Source organism: Oryzias latipes, chromosome 3 (assembly GCF_053564925.1).
Source record: "Oryzias latipes strain Hd-rR chromosome 3, Olatipes_Hd-rR_3.1".
Taxonomy (NCBI): domain Eukaryota; kingdom Metazoa; phylum Chordata; class Actinopteri; order Beloniformes; family Adrianichthyidae; genus Oryzias; species Oryzias latipes.
This window is the reverse complement of record NC_136239.1, coordinates 41,155,411-41,175,125: the sequence shown is the minus strand read 5'-3', so window position 1 is coordinate 41,175,125 and position 19,715 is coordinate 41,155,411. Positions and strand designations below refer to the sequence as shown.

Sequence of the window (19,715 nt, the reverse complement as noted above, 5' to 3'; positions counted from 1 at the left end):
CCTCTGAGGAAAACACTGGAGTGTGATAAAATGTAAAAGGAATAAAATTAAAATATATTTAAAACATGAACAAGAAACAAATAATTACATAAACCTTAATAGACATATGAAATGGTAAGTGTGATCTTGATATCCTCAGATTCCTCCGACACAGGTTTTTTTCGGGGGCATTATTAGGAATTGCTTTTCGCTATATTTACGCTCTTTTGAAGTAAGTAGAGTTGGGAAGTGCCGCTGCTCTGTGCCTCCGTAGCATCTTCCCAGAGAACCGAGAAAGAAAGGAAATATTATATTTTCTATTTCCTTGTGTGACTTCATTCTTTCAATGCTTTCGTTGATCTCTGGTTACTGATGTGTTCTGTTCTGGTTGAAGTTACAAATTATGGTTTATTTAAAGTGATTCAGGTTGGATTGTTGAAACTTTTTGTTAATGAAACAAAATCTAGCTTTAGCTTACGAGGCTGCAACTTTTTTGTGAATCTAACATTCACGATGCCAAAGAGAGAAGTTTCTTCTAAGAAACGGGTCTGTCCTGGGTCTCCTCCTCGTCTGTTTTGGGGTTCAGATCTCACCTAGGGTGTCTTTCTTGTCTCTTTTGCGGTTCCTCAGCCTCCTCATAAGTTTTCTGGTTTGGAACCGAGCTAAAGATGCTGAAGATCCATATGATGCTCAGTTCCATCTGAATACTGTTGGAGAAAATTATAAAGAAACAATGGATTCAATCGAACAGAATTAAATGCAAAGACACTACAAACTGATGTATGAAGAAAATGAAGAGGAAGAGCAACAGAAGGAGCTCGGATCACAAGGATGAGTGACAAAGCTCTCTGTACCGACACGTTCTCCTCAGAGTCAGCAAACCTGTTCTCCTCTGCTCCTCGCTCCCCCATGGAAAGTTTGAGGAGTTCACCTCATTCCACACCAGGGGGCGTCCAAAAACACAGAGGAGGGGGGTGTCACCCCCCTCCCTGATAGAGGGGGTCATAGAGGCTGACGCAGGACAATTCTGGACGACTCAGATGGAACTCAGAAATCTTTACTAAAATTAAAAATTACCCAGAAAGCCCGATGGAATCATTTCTGCTAAAATGCTCGATTTGATGCTGACTTTGTGCTAAAGCTGGAACATTTGATGTTTTATTCAAAGAAAGTTTGACATATGAACAAACTATCAATACAAACCAGGCTGAAAAAAGCATGAGAGTTTAGTTTAGTGACGTTTCATGAATTCTTTCTTCATAAAACTAACGACCAACAATGCTGCAGTTATCTTAGCAGAGCAGGAAATACAATAAAAGAATCCAAAAAAGGCCTGAAATTCCTCCTTAAATTAATCTTTTTAGTCAAAGGTTCAAATGCTAAATTCATAATAAATTAGTTACAGAGGTTTCAGACGACTAAAGTCACGAGATTCTTTGTCCTGCTGAATGCTGCTCACATTATCAGAGGGAATGGATTCTAAAGTTTGTCTTTTCCTAAAACAGAGTTTCTCATCCTCAGACAGTCGCGTTGGAGCTTCTGTTCTGGTGTTTCTGGTCTGATATCACGTCTCTCCTCCTGCTGCCGTTTTCCATCCTGTGTGTTTAGTGGACCGGAGCAGCAGCGTCCAGCCAGCATTCAAACTTCCTCAGCAATAAAGTTAATCTGCATCCCAAAGCGTCTCCTGTTTGCTCCTAACTGTTTGCGTTTCCCTGCAGGAGGAGGCCATGCAGGAGCTGCAGCTTTGCATGGCAGCCTCAGCTGCTTTCCATAGATGTACAGCTGATAGAACTGCGTGGATAAGAAAATGAGGGAACGGGCTTCTTCTTTGACCATGAGTGGACGGGCCGTCCACGGCGGCCGGTGACATTTCAGTTTACACGACCAGAGCAGGACAACAGTGAAGCAGCAACATTTCCTTTAATGGACAATCCATAATAATCAGACAAACATGAAAGAATAATTGATAGATGACCTTTTATTCACTACACATGTTCTATTTCTAAATATTCCTAAATGTTAGATTTGCTGAAAACTTGTCTTGAATGTCTTAAAGAATCAAACGTAAAACGTTTTATTTTCACACACCTAGGTCTGTGGAATTTGTTCTCCACATTTGACCCCTCCCCTGGGGGAGTGTTGAGCAGCAGTCACAGCCCCGCACAGGAACAATTTGGTGGATTTAACCCCCCAATCCAACCCTTTTTAATGCTGAGTGTCAAGCAGGAAGGGGTCCCATTTTTAAAGTCTTTGGTTTGACTCAGCCTGGGTTTGAACCCACGACCTTCCAGTTACAGGGCGGACACTAACCACAAGGCCACTGAGCTGAACATAAAATCTTTTATCAGTCTGTGGTCGCCAGTGTAATAACCTACGCTGTGGTGTGCTGGGGGGGGGAGCACCTCAAAGACAGACTTCTCCAGGCTGGAGAAGCTGATCAGGCGGGCTGGCTCTGTGGTTGGCACAAGGCTGGGCCCTCTGGCTACTGTGGCAGAGAGAAGGACACTGAAAAAACTGACAGGTATCCTGGACAATGCCACCCACCCTCTGCACACGACCATCAGTAGCCAGAGAAGCACCTTCAGCAAGAGGCTGCTCCTCCCAAGGTGCAGCACTAATAGACTGAGGAACTCCTTTGTCCCCCGTGCCATCAAACTCTTTAACCTCCACTTAGGAGGGGGGGGGGAAGACGGAAAAGGAAAGGGAAAGGGCCTGAATGACCTTTTTTTTGTATATACTGTTTGGAATTTTTCTAGTCACTGTGCTGCTTTTTCCTCTTTACTATATGAATGTCAACCAGTGCTGTATGCGATGGAGATGTCAATTTCCATGCGGGAACCTCCCAAATGGATAAATAAAGTTGTCTATCTATCTATCTATCTATCTATCTATAAAGGAATTAGAAAAATGTGTGTCAGCAGATTAAATGTTTCACCTAAAATAGTTTAAAAAAGTTTGTGTTTCTTTTGCGTTCTAAAAAGGTGCAGAATGATGCTAGCTGCAGCTAAAAGATGGACAGAAATAAAACCTAACTGCAAACATGTCTGTCATTTAGAAAGTTACAAGACAATATTATTCAATTAAATACAAAACAGCAAAATAAAGTATTAGATGGCCAAAAGAAGTATGAAAATACTTTATTAAAAGAATTTAAAAAACGCTACATAAAACATTTAACGTGATGAGGAAAATGGCTGATTAATGACATTTTCTGAACACATTCAAAATAATGAAATACTAAATGTAATAAAAAAAACATGTCTTTTAACAAGGATTAAATGTCAGAAGCTGGTTCTTCCAGAAAGGGTGACTCTAGATGGCGGCATTTTTACTGAGTACTATGATCAATTCTGGGAATTGTGTTCCACCCACTCTTCCTGGAGGTAAACACCCAGCTCAGGTGAGTCCCTCTGAAGCCAAGTCACACAAGAGAACACACTTCAGTGACAGGTGACTGTCTGTGTTTCATACAGTAATGGAAGATGTTCTCCAAAGGGGGAACGTTCATCACCAAAGAGTGGCGGCTCTCCATCCGCCTGCAGCTACTAGTTAAAAAGTGCCGTTTATGTCTTTAACCAAACTGTCAAACTTTTTCAGTCCTCTAGATCAGGGGGGTCAAACTCATTTTCACTGAGGGCCACATCAGCATAAAGCTGTCCTCAAAGGGCCAGCTAGAACTTATACATGTCACTAAATGTAATGAAAACTAAATGTAACTACTCTGTAGTTACATTTAACTCATTTATTTATTTATTATAACATTTTAAAGTGAAAATTATAGTTGCATAGAAAACACATGTTTGCTTGTTACTCTGGCATAAATCCTTTTACATTTGATTCTGTCAGGTTAGGTTATATGGACAATGTTTAAGTCCGAATGTATCGTTTCCCAATCTGATATTTCAAGTCTGATTCCCCCTAGATATGAATTTTCTATATTTTAAGAAATAAAACCTTTTCTGCTCTGGCAGACCACATAAAAGGACATGGAGGGCCACATTTGGCCTGCGGGCCTTGAGTTTGACACATGTTTTCTAGTGTATCATCAGGGATAATCAGAGTAAACAACTGCATCATCTGCATATGCTGAGATGTTTGCCAGAAGTGACCACTGGTTGCCATGGCGATGGCAGCAACCATGCAACTCGCCACTATCAAAACAGAAAAGAAATGTCAAACTAAAGAAACGAATTAGAAGAAAAAACAAAATAGTTTTACATTTATTAAAACAGCTAGAAATAGTTAAGCAGCAAGTTATGTATGTGAACACAGCTGCATGAACAATATTGGAGAAACAGTAAAACTTTCTTTTTCTTTCTTTCTTACTTTTGAAAAATGCTGGAAATATAAAAGACACAGAGGAAATTCTACTAGAGCAGAAAATGACTGCTGGTAAATGGAAACACCTCCCTAAGAAAAAAGGGAGGAAGCTGACAACAAGAAACGCTGCTAAATGATAAATGAGCTGAAAAAGTGAAAGAATTGAGATATTGACCTGAGAGAAGAAATGACAAAAGCTCAACTTTTTGATGAAGATGGGTTTTCTCTGGACAGAAATCCTTAGAGTTTAATCTGCAGATTTGATCAAAATGAAACGAGTTTTCTGTGAAACTGGAACTCGGTTCAAGCCCCGTCTTGACTTGTCGAGTTGTGACGTCACTGTCTTTCAGGTGAAACGACACACCTGTAAAAGGGTTGAGGCGCGCGCGGCCATGCCGCAGTCACCTGGGAGAATGCGGAAGAGGAGCGCGGAGCAGAGCTGCTGAACAACCGCAGAGGATCAGCCGAGGAGCCGCTCCAACCCGCGGGGAGGACGAGGACGCGTTTGCGCTGGATGAGTGCGCGCTGCCGGATCCAGTCCTCCCGGAACCACCGGCAACATGTTCTACAAGAAGGCGCAGGTGAGCGGTTCCGGGGGAGTCCTGGTTCTAGAGACGTTTGCTGCTTTCAAACCAAAGCAAAACATCCGGTTGCTGCGTGGAAAACCGGTGACCAAACAGCCAGAGGAAGTCCAGGTGTGAAGAGTTTCAGGTCCATCTCTAGGTTGTTTTTCCTCTAAGGAAAGGAGATGTTTTCGTCAGGCTTTGTGTAAAGCCAGAATCTGCTCTGAGGGTTTTCTTTCTTCTGGTCTTTGTCTTATTTATAAATTTTTTGCTTTCATTTGTGGACCAGATGGTTTCCACTCTCCAGTAAATGGTTGTGGAACTGCTCTCCACTGGTTCCTCATCCAGATCTTTTCCAGATCTTATTCTTCTGCTGCTCCAGCGTTGTTCGGGGTTCCACAGGCCTCTATTCTAGAAGCTCTTTGGTTATCTTTGTACCTCCATCATCATGTTCCTCTTGGGAAAACGTGGAGGTTTATTTCCCCGTTATGCTGATGATAGTCGGATATATATTGACAAAGGATTCCTCCATTATCGGTTTAAAACCATTACACCATTAAATTAAATTAGATTATATGTTTGCATATGTTTACATTGAAAGGGTCCATCACACACGTGATAAATTTAAATTTTGAACCGAAATAAAACTTAAAAATGGATTCAGAAATGTTAAACTCGACCTCTACATCCTTCTATTGGAAGCTATTGGTGAAGGTCAAACCATTTTTCCCAAAACGGCGTTTTGAGACAGAAATCTGTGCTTTTATCTCCTCTCGGTTGGATTTACTGCCCTGCTTTTATTCTGGAGTCAGTCGTCCCTCATTTGTCTCCAAATGGTCCAGATCGCTGCCGCTCGTGTTCTGGCCGAGCCACAAAAGTGGGACCCCCCCCATTCTGGCTTCCCTTCCCCTGCGGCCGGTACCGTTTACAGTTCAGTTTAAGATCTTCTTTGACCTTTTGAAATAATCGCACACAGACGTTCCTCCCTGAACTCGTCTCTCCTCCAACCCGGGCCGATGCCTGAGCCCATCAGGTCTCAAAGTCCAAGAGGAAGCCGTGGAAGGCGTTACCTCTGAGCGCTGGACAGAAATCCTTTCTGTGGATTATAGAACAAATCTCCTTTTTCTAACCAGACATTTGCTCTGCTGGTCTGTTTTCTTTAGCTTTTTACCTTCTATTATTGTTATCTACGTTTAGATTTGAATAGTTTTAACCTTTTAATAGCAGTTTGAAGGCTTCCGATGTCTTGTTTCGGTCATGCTAAGATGCTGAAGAAATACATAAAAGGTCCTCGCAGGGAAAAGTTTCAGAATTCTCCTGAAACAAACGGAAACCAAAGTCGACGTAAAAATACTTTTGCTGTTTATGTTTGTTTGTCTGCGTGAATCAAAACAAACGAGGAACTTTTCGGCGTAGTTTGTGAATATCAAGAAAGGATCCTGGTTTGTTAACAAACACGTTTCTTTCCTTTCTTTTTGATGTGACAAACATCCGTTTGTGCGCAGATAGAGATAAGAGTGAAATAAGTGAACCCTGAAGTTTGTGAACCGCCGACATCGTTTCATCTGTAAACAAGACTTTGGCCTTGAAACAACATCGGATCTGTTTTTGTGTCGCTTTACTTTATCTTTAGATTTTGTTTTCAGGTCATTTCAGTTTTGTTCTAGAAATGTTGACATTTTCCCTTCAAAGTGTTTCTAGGACGATAGAAACATATAATATTTATTTGAACAGATAAAGAGATGGAATTGATCCCAAAACTGTTTTTGTTTGTGACTCAAACTTTATTCTTGAAAATCTGTTTTTCTTAAACTGTTTAACGTATTTCTGTTTCACTTCTATAAAGACTGGAAACTTTAGATCTCAGATTTATTTACAACCCGCAGACTTAGTCAAATCTGTTTTCCTCTGAAGGTTCGGCCTCTCGCCTGTCATTAGTTTAAGTCAGCGGGTGGCTGGAGCTCAGAAAGCTCCTCAGTGAATGGGTTAGGGCAGGGGTCGGGAACCTATGGCTCTTTTGATGGTCACATGTGGCTCGCAGACACATTTTTAATTTTTTCTTTTTCATTAGACCAGTCCTTCTCGGGCGCGATGCGATGCCAGAGGCGCACAGTAGTAGCGGTGCTTGGAGAGAAGGATCTGCGCCAGCGTTATCACTTTACTATTATCTATTATTTCACAGAGTTAGTACCAGCCGGAAACCTGTGAATTGACGTGCCTAAAACTGCGCGCTCCCGTCTCTGAGAATGAGCGCGCAGATGCGGGGACGGGATGTGTGAGGGAGAAAGCAGAGGGTGGAGTTGTGGGCTCGGTCAGTAAGGTGAACCGCGCAGGGATTGTAAAAACATAAAACCTGCTGCCTGTCACTCACTGCAGCGTGTGAGTGTGTGTTTGGCTCCCCGTCTGCATGTGATCAGTCTTTGTCACATCTACAGAACATTCAGACCTACGATCACGTTTGAAGTCTCAACGCCTGCGTGAAGCAGAAACTCACCACGTATCAACCAGACTAGACCATCAGCAAAACTACCACGAGAAATACTCATCATTTATTAGCAACAGCAAAACAATGTTATTAAAAAGAATCCACAGACTTATTGTACTTTAAAAGTGTTGAAATTACATCAAATGCACACATTCACTTGAATATTTAGTTTTAAACATATTGTCGCGGACTGAGTTTAACTTGGCTGTTGAGCCGCGTTAAAAGTTCTGGAGTTCCTTGAACGCATCAAGCAGAGATCTGATTGGCTCTCAGTTCTGTCGCTCAGCCTGTTGTTAGTTAGTTTGGACCAATGGGGTTCAGCTATGGGCCGAATAAGGGAAATGGGAGGGCTGGAGCGGGAGGGGGGAATATAAAGTTGGGAGAAGCGCTCTCATCACGGCGGGAGAGAATAAGGAGCTGCTGAATTAATTTACGGCATTTGTTACAGCCTGCATTAACCAGAATAAAGAACCTTAAAAGAGGTTAAGTCTCAGTGTGGGAAAAGGACACTACTTTATTGTATGGCTCTTTCGAAATTACATTTAAAAATATGTGGCGTTTATGGCTCTCTTGGCCAAAAAGGTTCCCGACCCCTGGGTTAGGGGTTCAAATCCCTCATGGTGTCCTTGGGCAAACCCCTTTACCCCACATTGTTGGAAGCTGTGAATTACGTCTGTGACTCAACATCAGTCCATCGTCGACATACAGACTTTAGCATGACATGGATTTTTACCGTCACTGGTTAACTTTTCCTGTGTGAATCGTTTCTTCTGAAGCTGCACTTTCACTGATTCTAAAATAACCATCTCACTTAAGTTTCCCAAAGAATGTTTTTCAACTGAAAAGTTCAAAATTGGTTTATTTCTGATCAATGGCCCAAAATCTTAACAGGTTTTTGTATTTAACTTCACATTTTTTCATCACACATTCAAAAATACCAGAATTGCTTCAGACGTTGTGACATTAACGGCGTTGATGCCTTTCCGCACACTCAAAGCAACGTTTGAGAAAGATTTTTATGCAGAACTTTTCCTCCAAAAAGTTATTTTTCTTTAAAAAAAAAGACTCAGTTTACCTCAACAACTGTGCTATTTTTCCAAAAGATGTGAAATGTTTGAATGCTTGAATTCTCACACAGCAGGTCAAATAACTATTTAAACCTTGTGCTATCTTAGATGATCCCCCCTTCCAGTGACGTGTTCTCCCTACCATGACAAAGGTGGATAAAGGTGGAAAGATTTCATGTAATCCATGGACACCAGTGAAGATCACAAATCATTGAAGAAAAAAGGGTCAGAGCTTTGTCTAGTGGGTCTAGATCAGTGTTTTTCAACCTTTTTTGAGCCACGGCACACTTTAACATTGACAAAAATCCCGCGGCACACCAGCATCCAAAAATTAAAAATAAATAAATAAATAAAAAGGAAACGCTCATAGTCTGTATTGATCCACAGCCCCTCCACAATCTCACATGCATTTTTGTGATAATTGTGGCAGAAAAAGCTGGAAACTGCAGTAATTTTTTCTAAAAGATGCAATAAAAGTTAAGTTAAAAGATTCAAAAACTGTGTGTTCGTTGTTGTTTTAAGACATTAAGAGGAGAGACTCATTGTGCGCTAAGACTTGCGCTGTCACTTTAACCCAATGCATCATGGGAGATGTAGTGGAAAAATCCGGCGACCGCAGACAGACCAGCGTCTCTGAGCTTCATTGGTTTGTTCACTTGTTCCACGGTCTGACACCGGATTCTGTGGAAAGCTACACCGCTAAAGACGAGCTTTAGCTGCTATTTTGGTTTGAACTGAGTGACTTATGAGCTAAATCGAAACAAGGAAGTGAAGACTTTAAGCACTTCTGATTGGTCAGATGATGACATGTGATTAAGACTAAAAAATAATTGGTGGAGACAGTTAAAGGGGCGAGACTTTTCCTAAAACAGAGTTTAAGAAGCGGTTGAATCGCGGCACTGTCATTCTTATCAAAATGTCTTTAATAGAATCAAATAAACACAAAGAAAAAAGTATTTTACGATCTTTCATATTCCTAACTCCTCAGTGTTTTATCAGGGTTTGTTTGGATGAACACAGAGCTGATATCCTGGAGATGGGAAATGTTTGTAGATCAGTTAATGAGGGCAATTTCCCACGGCACACTAGTGTGCCGCGGCACACTGGTTGAAAAACACTGATCTAGATGACCCAACTCCAGATGGTAAAGTGCCTAGGATAGCACAAGGGTTGCACAGATTTTGACGTTAGCTCAAAGAAGTGCTGTCTTAACAGTATTGTACAAGGAAAATGGGTCAGAGTTGAAATGGTGTTGTAACTGGAATGGTTTGAAACCAAAAGTGCGCACACGCTGACGGCCGCTCAGACACACTCGCCGCCCCGCCTGTCATCTACAGTTTCTAACACACAACTTTTTCATTTCAGCGTGCATAAAATGAAATGTCCCATTCAAGGCGGCTGCAGAAAAGTGCCCATATTATATAGGTGGGCGGAGTCACAGTAAGACTGCAGCGTGATTGGACCTTTTTTCTTATGACACCATGGAGGAATAAAAAAGCTAATTGTGAGAAAATATTGTTTCTCAAACCCATTTTTTTCTTCTTAACTCCAATCATAAAAACAGACGACAGATGAAGTACCTGTTGTTGTCACAGCTCTACGTGTGAACTGTGTTGAAACCAGGAAACACTGGTTTAGCTGAATGAGGTCACATAGGAAACAGAATATGAAGAGTTTTTATTTATGGAGACAAAATATTATTAAAATGTTGCTCCTTGTTGATTTTCCAGATTCCATAGGATTAAAGTCCGAGTCACAAATGACAATGGCAGGTCTGTACTTTGTTAGTGGTGCAGTTGTCTTCGGTATCGTGGCCCCGCCCATCTCAAAGGTCCCCTGCAGTCTCCACCTCTGCCCTTCCAGAATAGAAACATCTTATCTGTAGTTTCTGCTGGATTACATGAAGGCAATAAACCCGAGCAGCTGCAGAGCGTGGATGTGTCTGAACCTGCAGGCCTCACACACCTGACTCCTGGTTTCAGTTCAGGAAGCCATCCGGCAGGAGCAGAGAAACATGACGCAGAGATTAGGAGCTTTTACATCCAGTCCACCATCTGACTCAGTGCATTTTGACATATTCAAACCCATTGAGATAAAAAAAAAAAAAACTCCCTCAAAGTTGAACACATCAGAACAAACGTCTGAGTCAAAAAACTCACTGTCAAGCATGAGAAGCAGGAGTCGGTGGAGCTGCCAAACATGCACATTCCCGAATATCACCACACGTCTACCTGTCTTAAAAATGTGGATGTAAAGTGTGGGAGGGGGGGAGATTCTGCCTGCTAAAAGAGCGCCACCTTCAGGTAAAGTCTGTTTGGTCTGTTCTTGACCTTCATGAATGTCTTCTAAAACACACCTGCACACGTGGCCCATGGATGGTCGAGTCCAGAGACAGAAGTCACAGAAAACATTTCTAAAGCTCATTAAGCTGAAATGTGTGACTGAAAGGGAAATCTGCTCCTCAAATGTCATTTTATTTGCTCATATTTGCCAGCCAGAAAATCTGGAAGAAATGTTTTGTTGTTGTGAACCTTTGATCTTTATAGATGGCGATATTCTAAAAAATTTACAGAAGTTAAAAAATTCTGAGCCAGGACTTTTATTTCTAATAAACGTGGACATTAAATGTGCAAAAGTGCAGGAAAACCTGTCCTTATGTTTTTATTTGGAACATCTTATTTTTGTCCAATGTTTTTTCTAAGGAATAATTTTTTTACAAAAAAAAGAAAGAACTTGGAGAATTATTTCAATGAAATACTTTTTACACATTTTTACTGAATTTTTTTTTCAAACAACTTGACCAAACTGGTTCTCCTTTGGAGTTTTTTTGTCAATGACGACATGTTTGGATGTGATGTTTGTTGCAGGAAGAAGTTCCGCTGGAGGACAAAAAGGAGAGCGCCGAGCCTTTGCTCCATCAAAACGTAAGAGTCTTCTTCAGTCAGTCGGAGTTCTACATAAGTGACCAACAGATAACACGATTGTTTGAGGACTTACACCACATAATCTACAGAACATGCTTAAAATTTGGAGACTTTTATTTATATATTTGTTAGGAAACGGTCAATAGGACTGAATAACAGGAGGGGTCGATTTGCAGAACGATTCACCCCCTGCAGTCAATAGTTTGCAGCAGCTCCAAGTCTCTTTTTGTTCGTCTCCATGAGCTCGTCTCAACCTTCCACTGGCATTGATGCCATTCCTGCTCTCAAAGCTTCTCCAGCTCCTTCAGGTTGGACGGGTTCTGCTTGTCAACAGATTGCCTCACGCCTTTCTGCACACTCAATTTGCCATTAGCTTTTTTCTGCTGAGTGGAATTTCTGTCTTCTGGCCACTCTGCCTCGGTTCCTACCCCTTGCTCTTTTTTTCTCTCCTTCTTTGTCATTCTCAAGAGTTGGGGTTTAAGGCTTTTGTCCCGTCTTCCCCTCTGATCCTGCATCTCCCATTCTCCTTCTTGGACCAACAGTGGTGTAATTTCCACCAGCACCCTGGCTGTGAACAGCACCGATGGCGGTCATTGTTAACTCGGGCCTCGACTGATCCGGCATGGAGATCATTGGTGTGATATTTGGTTTGGCTGAGATTTGACGTCAGATGGCCTTCCTGACTCAACCGTCTGTATTTATCCGGGCTTGGGACTGCAGGGCTCCAGACTAACTTTTTTCACTAGGAGCACTGTGGCCCCCAACTGAAAATTTTAGGGGCACAACCAGAAAATGTAGGGGCGCATACCGTAAAGCAAAATGCAAACCAAATCTACTAATTTCCACTGTATTATGAATAAATACTTTAATGGTAGATGCAGAAATTACAATGTTCTGTTTCAAATTCAGTGTCACATTTTAATCTGCACTTTTGAAGATGCAACAACGAGGTAAACTGACAGCAGAAGGTAAATTGTAAAAGAACGGGAGATGTTCACTGGATATCAGAACAATCGATACAGATACTTGAGATCAGAGAGAGGCTGAACAACTGATGGAAATTTATCTTGGTGACACCAAATAAGTGCAGCCAAGACGCACAATAAGCGTGTTTGAGATCACCCAGGTGGACACAACGCTGTTCAGATCACCTGGTGTGTGACGGATATTTTTGTTTTTGCTCCAACATCACCTGTCAATCATCACAAAAATATCAGGAGAAAGGGGCGGGAGCAGCAAGGCCCCAACCTACCGAACGCAGCTGGAAATTTAGTACTGAACTGACTGACAGCTGCCCTATGACTACAAAACAATGCATTATGGGACATGTGTCCTGATGGTTTTTGTAGTTAAGTGAGAAATTGAAATAATTTAAAATACCAATTGATTAAAAATAGGCTAAATCCATTACAAAACATTCAAATAAATATAAAATATATAATAACACAGATCATACCAAGGGGGAGAGGAATATGAAAACTAAATTGAACTGAATTGAACTTCAACTTCCCGTTCTCCTTCAGGCTCGCTGCAGATTCCCCCCGGCCTGGTCTCCCCAATGATCCAGGCGAGCCGCTGGTTCATCTCAAACACGTCTGTCCTTGCATTTTCACCACGTGTTTTAAGTGCGTCTCGGACTAAAGCGTGTTGTTGCTCGCACGTGTTTAAAGTTCAAGCTCCGTTAGCTTTCACGCATGTAGGTGTGGGACATTTATTCTCCTCAGCCACGTAAGCGGTGTGCTGCCGTAACAGCCGTGCATAAACCGTTTGGTTGGGGGGATGCGACGCCGCGCGCTTAACCGTAACCCCCGTAACCTCCGGGTCTGTGCGGCCCAGAGAAAAGTTCAGCACGGACTGCATGCATTTAGAAAATTACGAATGAATAGATACGTTCTAAAGGAAAGTAAGGAACTCCTTCATATGGTCTGGGGAGGGGGCTGTCAGGTTTCCTGCTTTCAAGCCCGGTCATTTTCACGCTCCCAATAGTCATTTACTCCACTGTGATTGGTTGGTTTGTCAGCTCCGCACACGACAATGAAAAGGTGTCATTCATACAAACTGGCAGGACGCATTAAAATTAAACTTTCATTTCAAGGTGGGGGCCACAAATAGCCCGCGGGCCGCGAGTTTGAGACCCCTGCTGTAGACTCTGGCACTGGTACACCAGCCGCAGGTCAGAAGAATGAATCAATAGTTTGCTTGCTCATAGCTCAGACGCATATATCAGGTTGTGATGATATTTGTCTCCGTTTCCTTCCCACAGATGTTTACGCGCGCTCGATTATCTCTAGGCCCCTCCCCTTCCACGCATTTTAGCCACATACGCGAGTGTGTGCTCTCGTCTCATGAGTATGTGTGCGAGTTTGTGTGTGTGTTTGCGTGCGTGTGCGCTCGCGTCTCATTGATTATTTCATTGATCATTGACTTGCCCCTTCCACATTTAATGTATAAAAAATATGGAGGGTGGGGGAGGCAAATTTACTGGTAGCACATGTGCGAGTGGATGTAAAATTCAGTCGCACGCTCTTAAATTTTGGTCGCAAAATGCGACCAAATGGTCGCAGTCTGGAGCCCTGGACTGGCCTAATGGGACCCTGGCTTAGGCCCCTTGTTTTGATTACTGATTGGTGCAACCCTGGATGGTCCTGATGGATGGAGTAGTGGGTGGATGGCCACCATGTCCCAACAAGGCTGCAACGTCAGCGAGGAGGTGGTGTACTCATGGTTTGGGCTGGAATCACAGGGAGAGGCCCTTTAGGGTTCCTGAAGGTGTGAAAATGACCTTTGAAAAGTAGGTGGAGCTTCTGACTCACCATCTCAAGCTGCAAGGAATACCTCTGCATCATTTGCTGCTATGGGCATAAAGGGAGATAAACTGATGGCGTGGCTCCCATCCTCCCCTAAACTCCACCCTATTAAGAACCTTTGTAGCATCTTTAAGCAAAATATCCATGAGAGTGGGGGGCAGTTCACATCCAAACAGCAGCTATGTGGGGCTATTCTTTTTTTTTTTCTTAACTTGTCCTGTCCAACAGCTGGGCAGGCAGATGAGACCTGAAGGCCTCTTGTGTTGGACATATTTTACTTTAACAAGAGGGGTTATTAATCTTCAGACAAACCAAAGGTATGTCTGAATAAACCCCTTTTGTAATTGAGGCCAAACAAAATCTTTGGTGTTGGACCGGACGGAAAAGGAAAGAAGGGAAGAAGAGAGAGGGATGTAAGAGGGGGGGGGGATAAGAGGGTAATAATAGGAGGGGGGGGGTAAGACAATGAAGCACCATAGAACAGCAAGTTTACTGGTTGTTTATCATTACGTTACGGTTCAAATGTAGTACAAAAAGGGCGGGGCCTGTCCACACACACTCAAATGTTATCAACACACCTGCTAGCTGCAAAAATGTCCACAAGTCAACATGTACACAAAATATGAAAGTGTTCACACACGCATACTTATGCCTTTGACCCAACTAGTGTGAAATATTTCATTCATTCAATCATGCAAACTATTAGTGCAAAGGTGAGCTAACACCTGTGCTCAGGTGAGTGTTTATGTTCTCCTAAAATGGATGGAGGAATGTTAAAAGAAGGAGGGAGAGTGCCCAGCCATCCCCACACCCAGACCCCTGCCGCAGCAGCAGCGGCAGCCGGAACCCCTCAACGCCACAAGGCAGCAGGCAGGGAACAACCGCCCCCCGGGCGACCAAATCCGCCACCCAGGCCAGGGCCAGCAGGACTGCCGCGAGGCCCCCAGAGCCAGAGAGCAGGGAGGCATGGGGGGAAAGAGAGCACCACCCCAGCCCAACCAGGAGAGCAGCCCCCCCGCCGCGCCGGGAGAGCCCAACGCAGGGCCCCACCCGAGAAGGGCACCCACAGCCCCAGACGAGCACCCCATCACCAACCAGGAGTTCTGGGCATCCCCCGCCCCAACCCCAGGTACGAGCCAGGACCCCCCAAGGGAGACCCACTCCGCACTCCAGGCAGCCACCCACCCGGCCTATGGTTGGTCCAGGGAGGAGCAAGGCAGGGGCCAGACGCCCCCGCAAAGGAGGGGGCCCACAATGGGTGTTGTAAATATGGCCCGACCAGGCTCGGCCACAGTTGGAAATTTGGCGGGGCCCAGCGCTCAGGGGCAAGGACCAGAACCCACCCCCCAGGGACATGGACACCCCGGCTCAGGTGTAATGTGAACCCCCCCCCTGCGCGGAGAGAGCACCGCTGGGCCCAGGAAACCGGCACCCAGGGGACACGCAGCCGTTGCCAAGTGCCCCGTACCCCCCACCAGGGATGGGGTAGGGGACAGATGGTCCTAGGTCCCACCTTCCTTGCAAAATGTGTGTATGTGTGTTAGTGAGGGTGTGTGTGTGCATGTGATTGTGTTTATATTGGAATGTATATTTTGTGGGGGGAGGGGTGTGTGTACTAAGGGGGTGAAGTTAAAATTGGCGGGTAGGGCACTGAGGGGACATCTCCTGATTACTCACAGTGATGTCCCCTCACCCTCCCCACCAAGGGGCCCTAAATGTCTAAGGTGCGGTTAAAAGTGGCGGATAGGGTGCTAAAGGACATCTGCTGCTTGCTGGCAGTGATGTCCAAGCACCCCCACTACCAAGGACCCTACATGTCTAAGGTGCAAATAAAACCGAAAGAGGGGGGGCCCACTCCATACGGCAACCATAGGAGGGGGGCCACTGCGAAGTAGCCCCCCCCCCAATGCGCATCGCAGGCTAAACCCCCCACCCCCTCACCCTAACATGAGGTTATATGAGGAAGGGGGTAAGTTGGGGACGGCTGGTATAATGTCCCCCCGGGGGTCAAACAACTGTCCCACCAGCATAAGGGCCAGGTCCCCCCAGCCCAGGGGCCCCATCCCCGGAGGCGCCGACACCCCAGGCCCAGCACAACCCACCATGTGGGGCTATTCTAATGTCCTGAAAAGAAATTCAAGCAGAGACTCCAAAAACTCACAAGTTCAAGTTCATGGATGCATTATTTGTGGAGCTGCTGCACAATAAGGACTTATATGTTCAAATGGAACTTGACCTTTTGAGACAATTTGATTGAAAAAGTTTTGATTCTAATAAATGTGAAAAATCAACAAATGACCATTTTAAAAGACAATAGAATCTTTTATAACCCTGTTGTGTGCCATCATTTGCAACATCTTAAAAACTACGCTGACTGTTATTTGTGTTGACTGTTCAGAAATATCAAGGAAAAATGTCCTTTGCATAAAAGTTTGGAACACGGTGTGTGAAGATGGATCATGTGATTTCATGGAGGTGGGCATCATTTCACTGTGTGACTTGTGAAGGTCACCGGTTACACCAGAACCTTTTATGGTGTTCATAACTGAGGGGGTCAATACATTGACAAGCCCAAATTTTCTACCATCTACTTCTTTTGTTTTCCCTTTAACTTGTCCCGTCCAACAGCTGAGCAGACAGATGAGAGCTGAAAGCCTCTTGTGTTAGAAATATTTTGCTGTTACAATAAGGGTTTATGAAATATTAGACACACCAGGTGTATATTTGAATAAACCCCATTTTGTAATTTAGGCTAAACTTGATTAATCTTACTCATATCTGTAACAGTCTTTTGTTGGACCGGATGGAGAAAAAAGAAGGGAAGAAGAAAGAGGGATGCAGGAGGGGGGTAGGAGGGTGATTAAAGAAGGGGGGGGGGGGGGGGGGGGTAGAACTGTGAAGCAGCATAAAGTAAAAAGTTGCTGGATGTTTACAATCATTACAGTGAGGTCTATAAGTGATGTAAATGCAAAAGGGGGCGGGGCCTCTCCACACACACACACCCAAACGCCACAAACATACCTGTGGGCTCCAAAAATGCCCACATACCAAACACGTCAACATGTACACAATACAACTGATGTTCACACAAGCATACTTATGCATTCAGACCGAAAAGAAAGAGGGAGAGTGTCCAGCCACACACCCCCCCCCCCCCCCCCCCCCCCCCAAAAAAAAAAAACCTGTACGGCAGTAGAAAGAGAACCATCCGACCTTATGCTTTTAAAAAATAGTTTTGAGTAAAAAAGTTCTCATTTCAACCAACTTAGACGTCAGCGATCGTCACATAAAATCCCCATCAACAAACATCGATCTCAACAATGTAATGGAACAAAACAGGTAAAAAGTCATGGGGGTAAATACTTTTGTAAGGCACCAGAGACGTGTTAATAACCGAACAACAATACAGGATGAAAGCTGTCAACTGAAAGAGTCACATTTTGCAGAGCTGGGAGCAGCTGCTTCTGAAATAATTCTGAGCAAACTGGATTTCTTAAGAAGAAGCAGAACATTCAAGAACCCGGCTTTGGTTTCACACATACTGTTTTTGATGTCAGACAGACAGAAAGATCCAGAAAAAACGCACAAATGTTTGTCAAACTGCAGTTTGTCTGCTGACTAATGTGGGGGGCGGGGCCTCAACAGGCTCCCCGGAGGCCCTATGACTTCGTTCTCGTGAGTGAAAAGGACGAAGAGGATGTAGAAAAAACTCAGAAAGAGAAAGCTTTCATCAAGGAACTGAATAAGAAAAAGATTCACGTTGTGGTGAGTTTCCCCGAAATATTGAAATGATGAGATGATCAGACCAGGAGAACTGACACGTGCACGTGTGTGTGCATGTCGGTGGCCATGTTTCTGCAGGAGCTAAGCCATGATGATAAAAAAACCTTTTATGGTCTGCGAGCTCCAGAGGAGAAGTTTGAGGATTATCGGTACCTCCTCAAAGTGTCAGACTCCTGCAACGGTGAAGATGTGAGCGTCACCCTGGCAACCAGGTACAACACACGTGCACAAACGCATACACATCCTCACTCACCTGCACACACATGCAAATCTAAATCTAAATGGGCACGCACACACAGAGAGAAATACACATAGACACACAGGCACGCAGGCAGAGACTTGTTAAACCGTTTCATTTCAGCCTGTTTTGCAAACCCATTTGAAAACAACAGAAAACATCCTGGAGGTTTTACACACTGATCTGTGGAGAGAAATGAGATCTGGAATTTGACATTTACCACTTTCTTTTTTAAATGTTCACCTCCCTTTTTTCTTGCTCAAGTATTAACGAAAATCTCCAGAGTTGAGAAAATTCACCAAGATGTTTCATCCACGTTCCAGCTGGTTTCCTCTGATGGTCCAAACCAGAGTTCAGCTGAACATTCACATGTTTGTTTTCCAGAATCAGGATCTCTATTAAGCTGTGAATAACAACAACAGGAGAAAGTCTGAAAACGTGTCTCACTGTCAATGTTTCTATTGTCTGAACTTTATCACACTTTTATTTTTCCCTCAGGATCAGGATTGTTAATTCCATTCTCAATGAGACAAAGATAGACACAGGAGGTGAGTAGGAGCTGCTGTTTTTTAGGTTTATCATAATCACATCATCAGCATAGAAAATGTGCAGCAGTGCAGCATCTTCTCACAGAGATATGATGTTATTTCTCTAAAATGCACAGATAAAATCTGCAATATCACATTCATATGTACATGTTTATATATGTATATATGTATATGTACATATGCTCATCTATACTTCTGCCCACTTAAGTATTTATCCAACATAAACACTCTCTACCTCATTGCTGTTTTTTTTGCACATCTGATGTTTGCACACAATCTTTGGACATTCTTTTAGTACAGTTTATATTTCTACACTTGTACCTGTTGTACACTCTGATATATTTTATATTTCGTCATTTTTGTCTTGCACAGAAATAGGGATGGCTTTAATTTCATTGTACAATGGATAATGACAATAAAAGCATATCTATCTCTATCTAATAGAGGGAACAGAAGGTCTGGAGGATCTGATGAACGATGGCGTCTTTGAAACCATGTTCTGCTTGCATGAGGTGAGTCTGATTCCATCATGATGCAGAGAAAACTGCTGCTCTGTGGAAAGTTGAGGCTCTAATGGTTTGAAATAGAAACTCAGACTTGGATTTGATCCTCAGAGAAGATTGAAGTCTAAACAGAATTCTCATCAAACTCGACTTGGATCAGAAACCTCAACTTGGATCCGCTGAGACTTGTTTTAGTCTCAAACTCAAAGAGTGAAAAATTGACTTGAACTCAATTTTGACTGTCTTGAAGACTTGACTTAGATTTACTATCTGACTTGAAATGTGTCTTGAACTGTGGATCACAGACATAAACTGACTTTAACTTGTGACTGGAAACTGGACGCCTGACTCAAACTCTAAAGCTCAAACGTGACACGGACTTGGTAAAAATGACAAGTCTACATCTCTACATTAGATAACGTGATCTTCTAATCATGTAATCAATGGCTATAAATGCAGGGGATGTTAAAACGTTTTTAAAATGACATATTATTACTT

General features: G+C 43.3%; 1 protein-coding gene across 1 annotated transcript in view; it reads left to right on the top strand.

Moving 5' to 3' along the window:
* The first annotated feature begins 4,613 nt into the window (after window positions 1-4,613).
* LOC101170482 (anoctamin-9) overlaps window positions 4,614-19,715 on the top strand; it is a 38,502-nt gene continuing 23,400 nt past the window's right edge. The window contains exons 1-6 of the mRNA XM_023953744.2: window positions 4,614-4,880; window positions 11,282-11,338; window positions 17,791-17,910; window positions 18,007-18,140; window positions 18,665-18,714; window positions 19,159-19,226. Of these exons, the coding sequence (XP_023809512.1) occupies window positions 4,860-4,880; window positions 11,282-11,338; window positions 17,791-17,910; window positions 18,007-18,140; window positions 18,665-18,714; window positions 19,159-19,226 (450 nt within the window). The 5' untranslated portion in view covers window positions 4,614-4,859. The remainder of the gene's footprint in view (window positions 4,881-11,281; window positions 11,339-17,790; window positions 17,911-18,006; window positions 18,141-18,664; window positions 18,715-19,158; window positions 19,227-19,715) is intronic.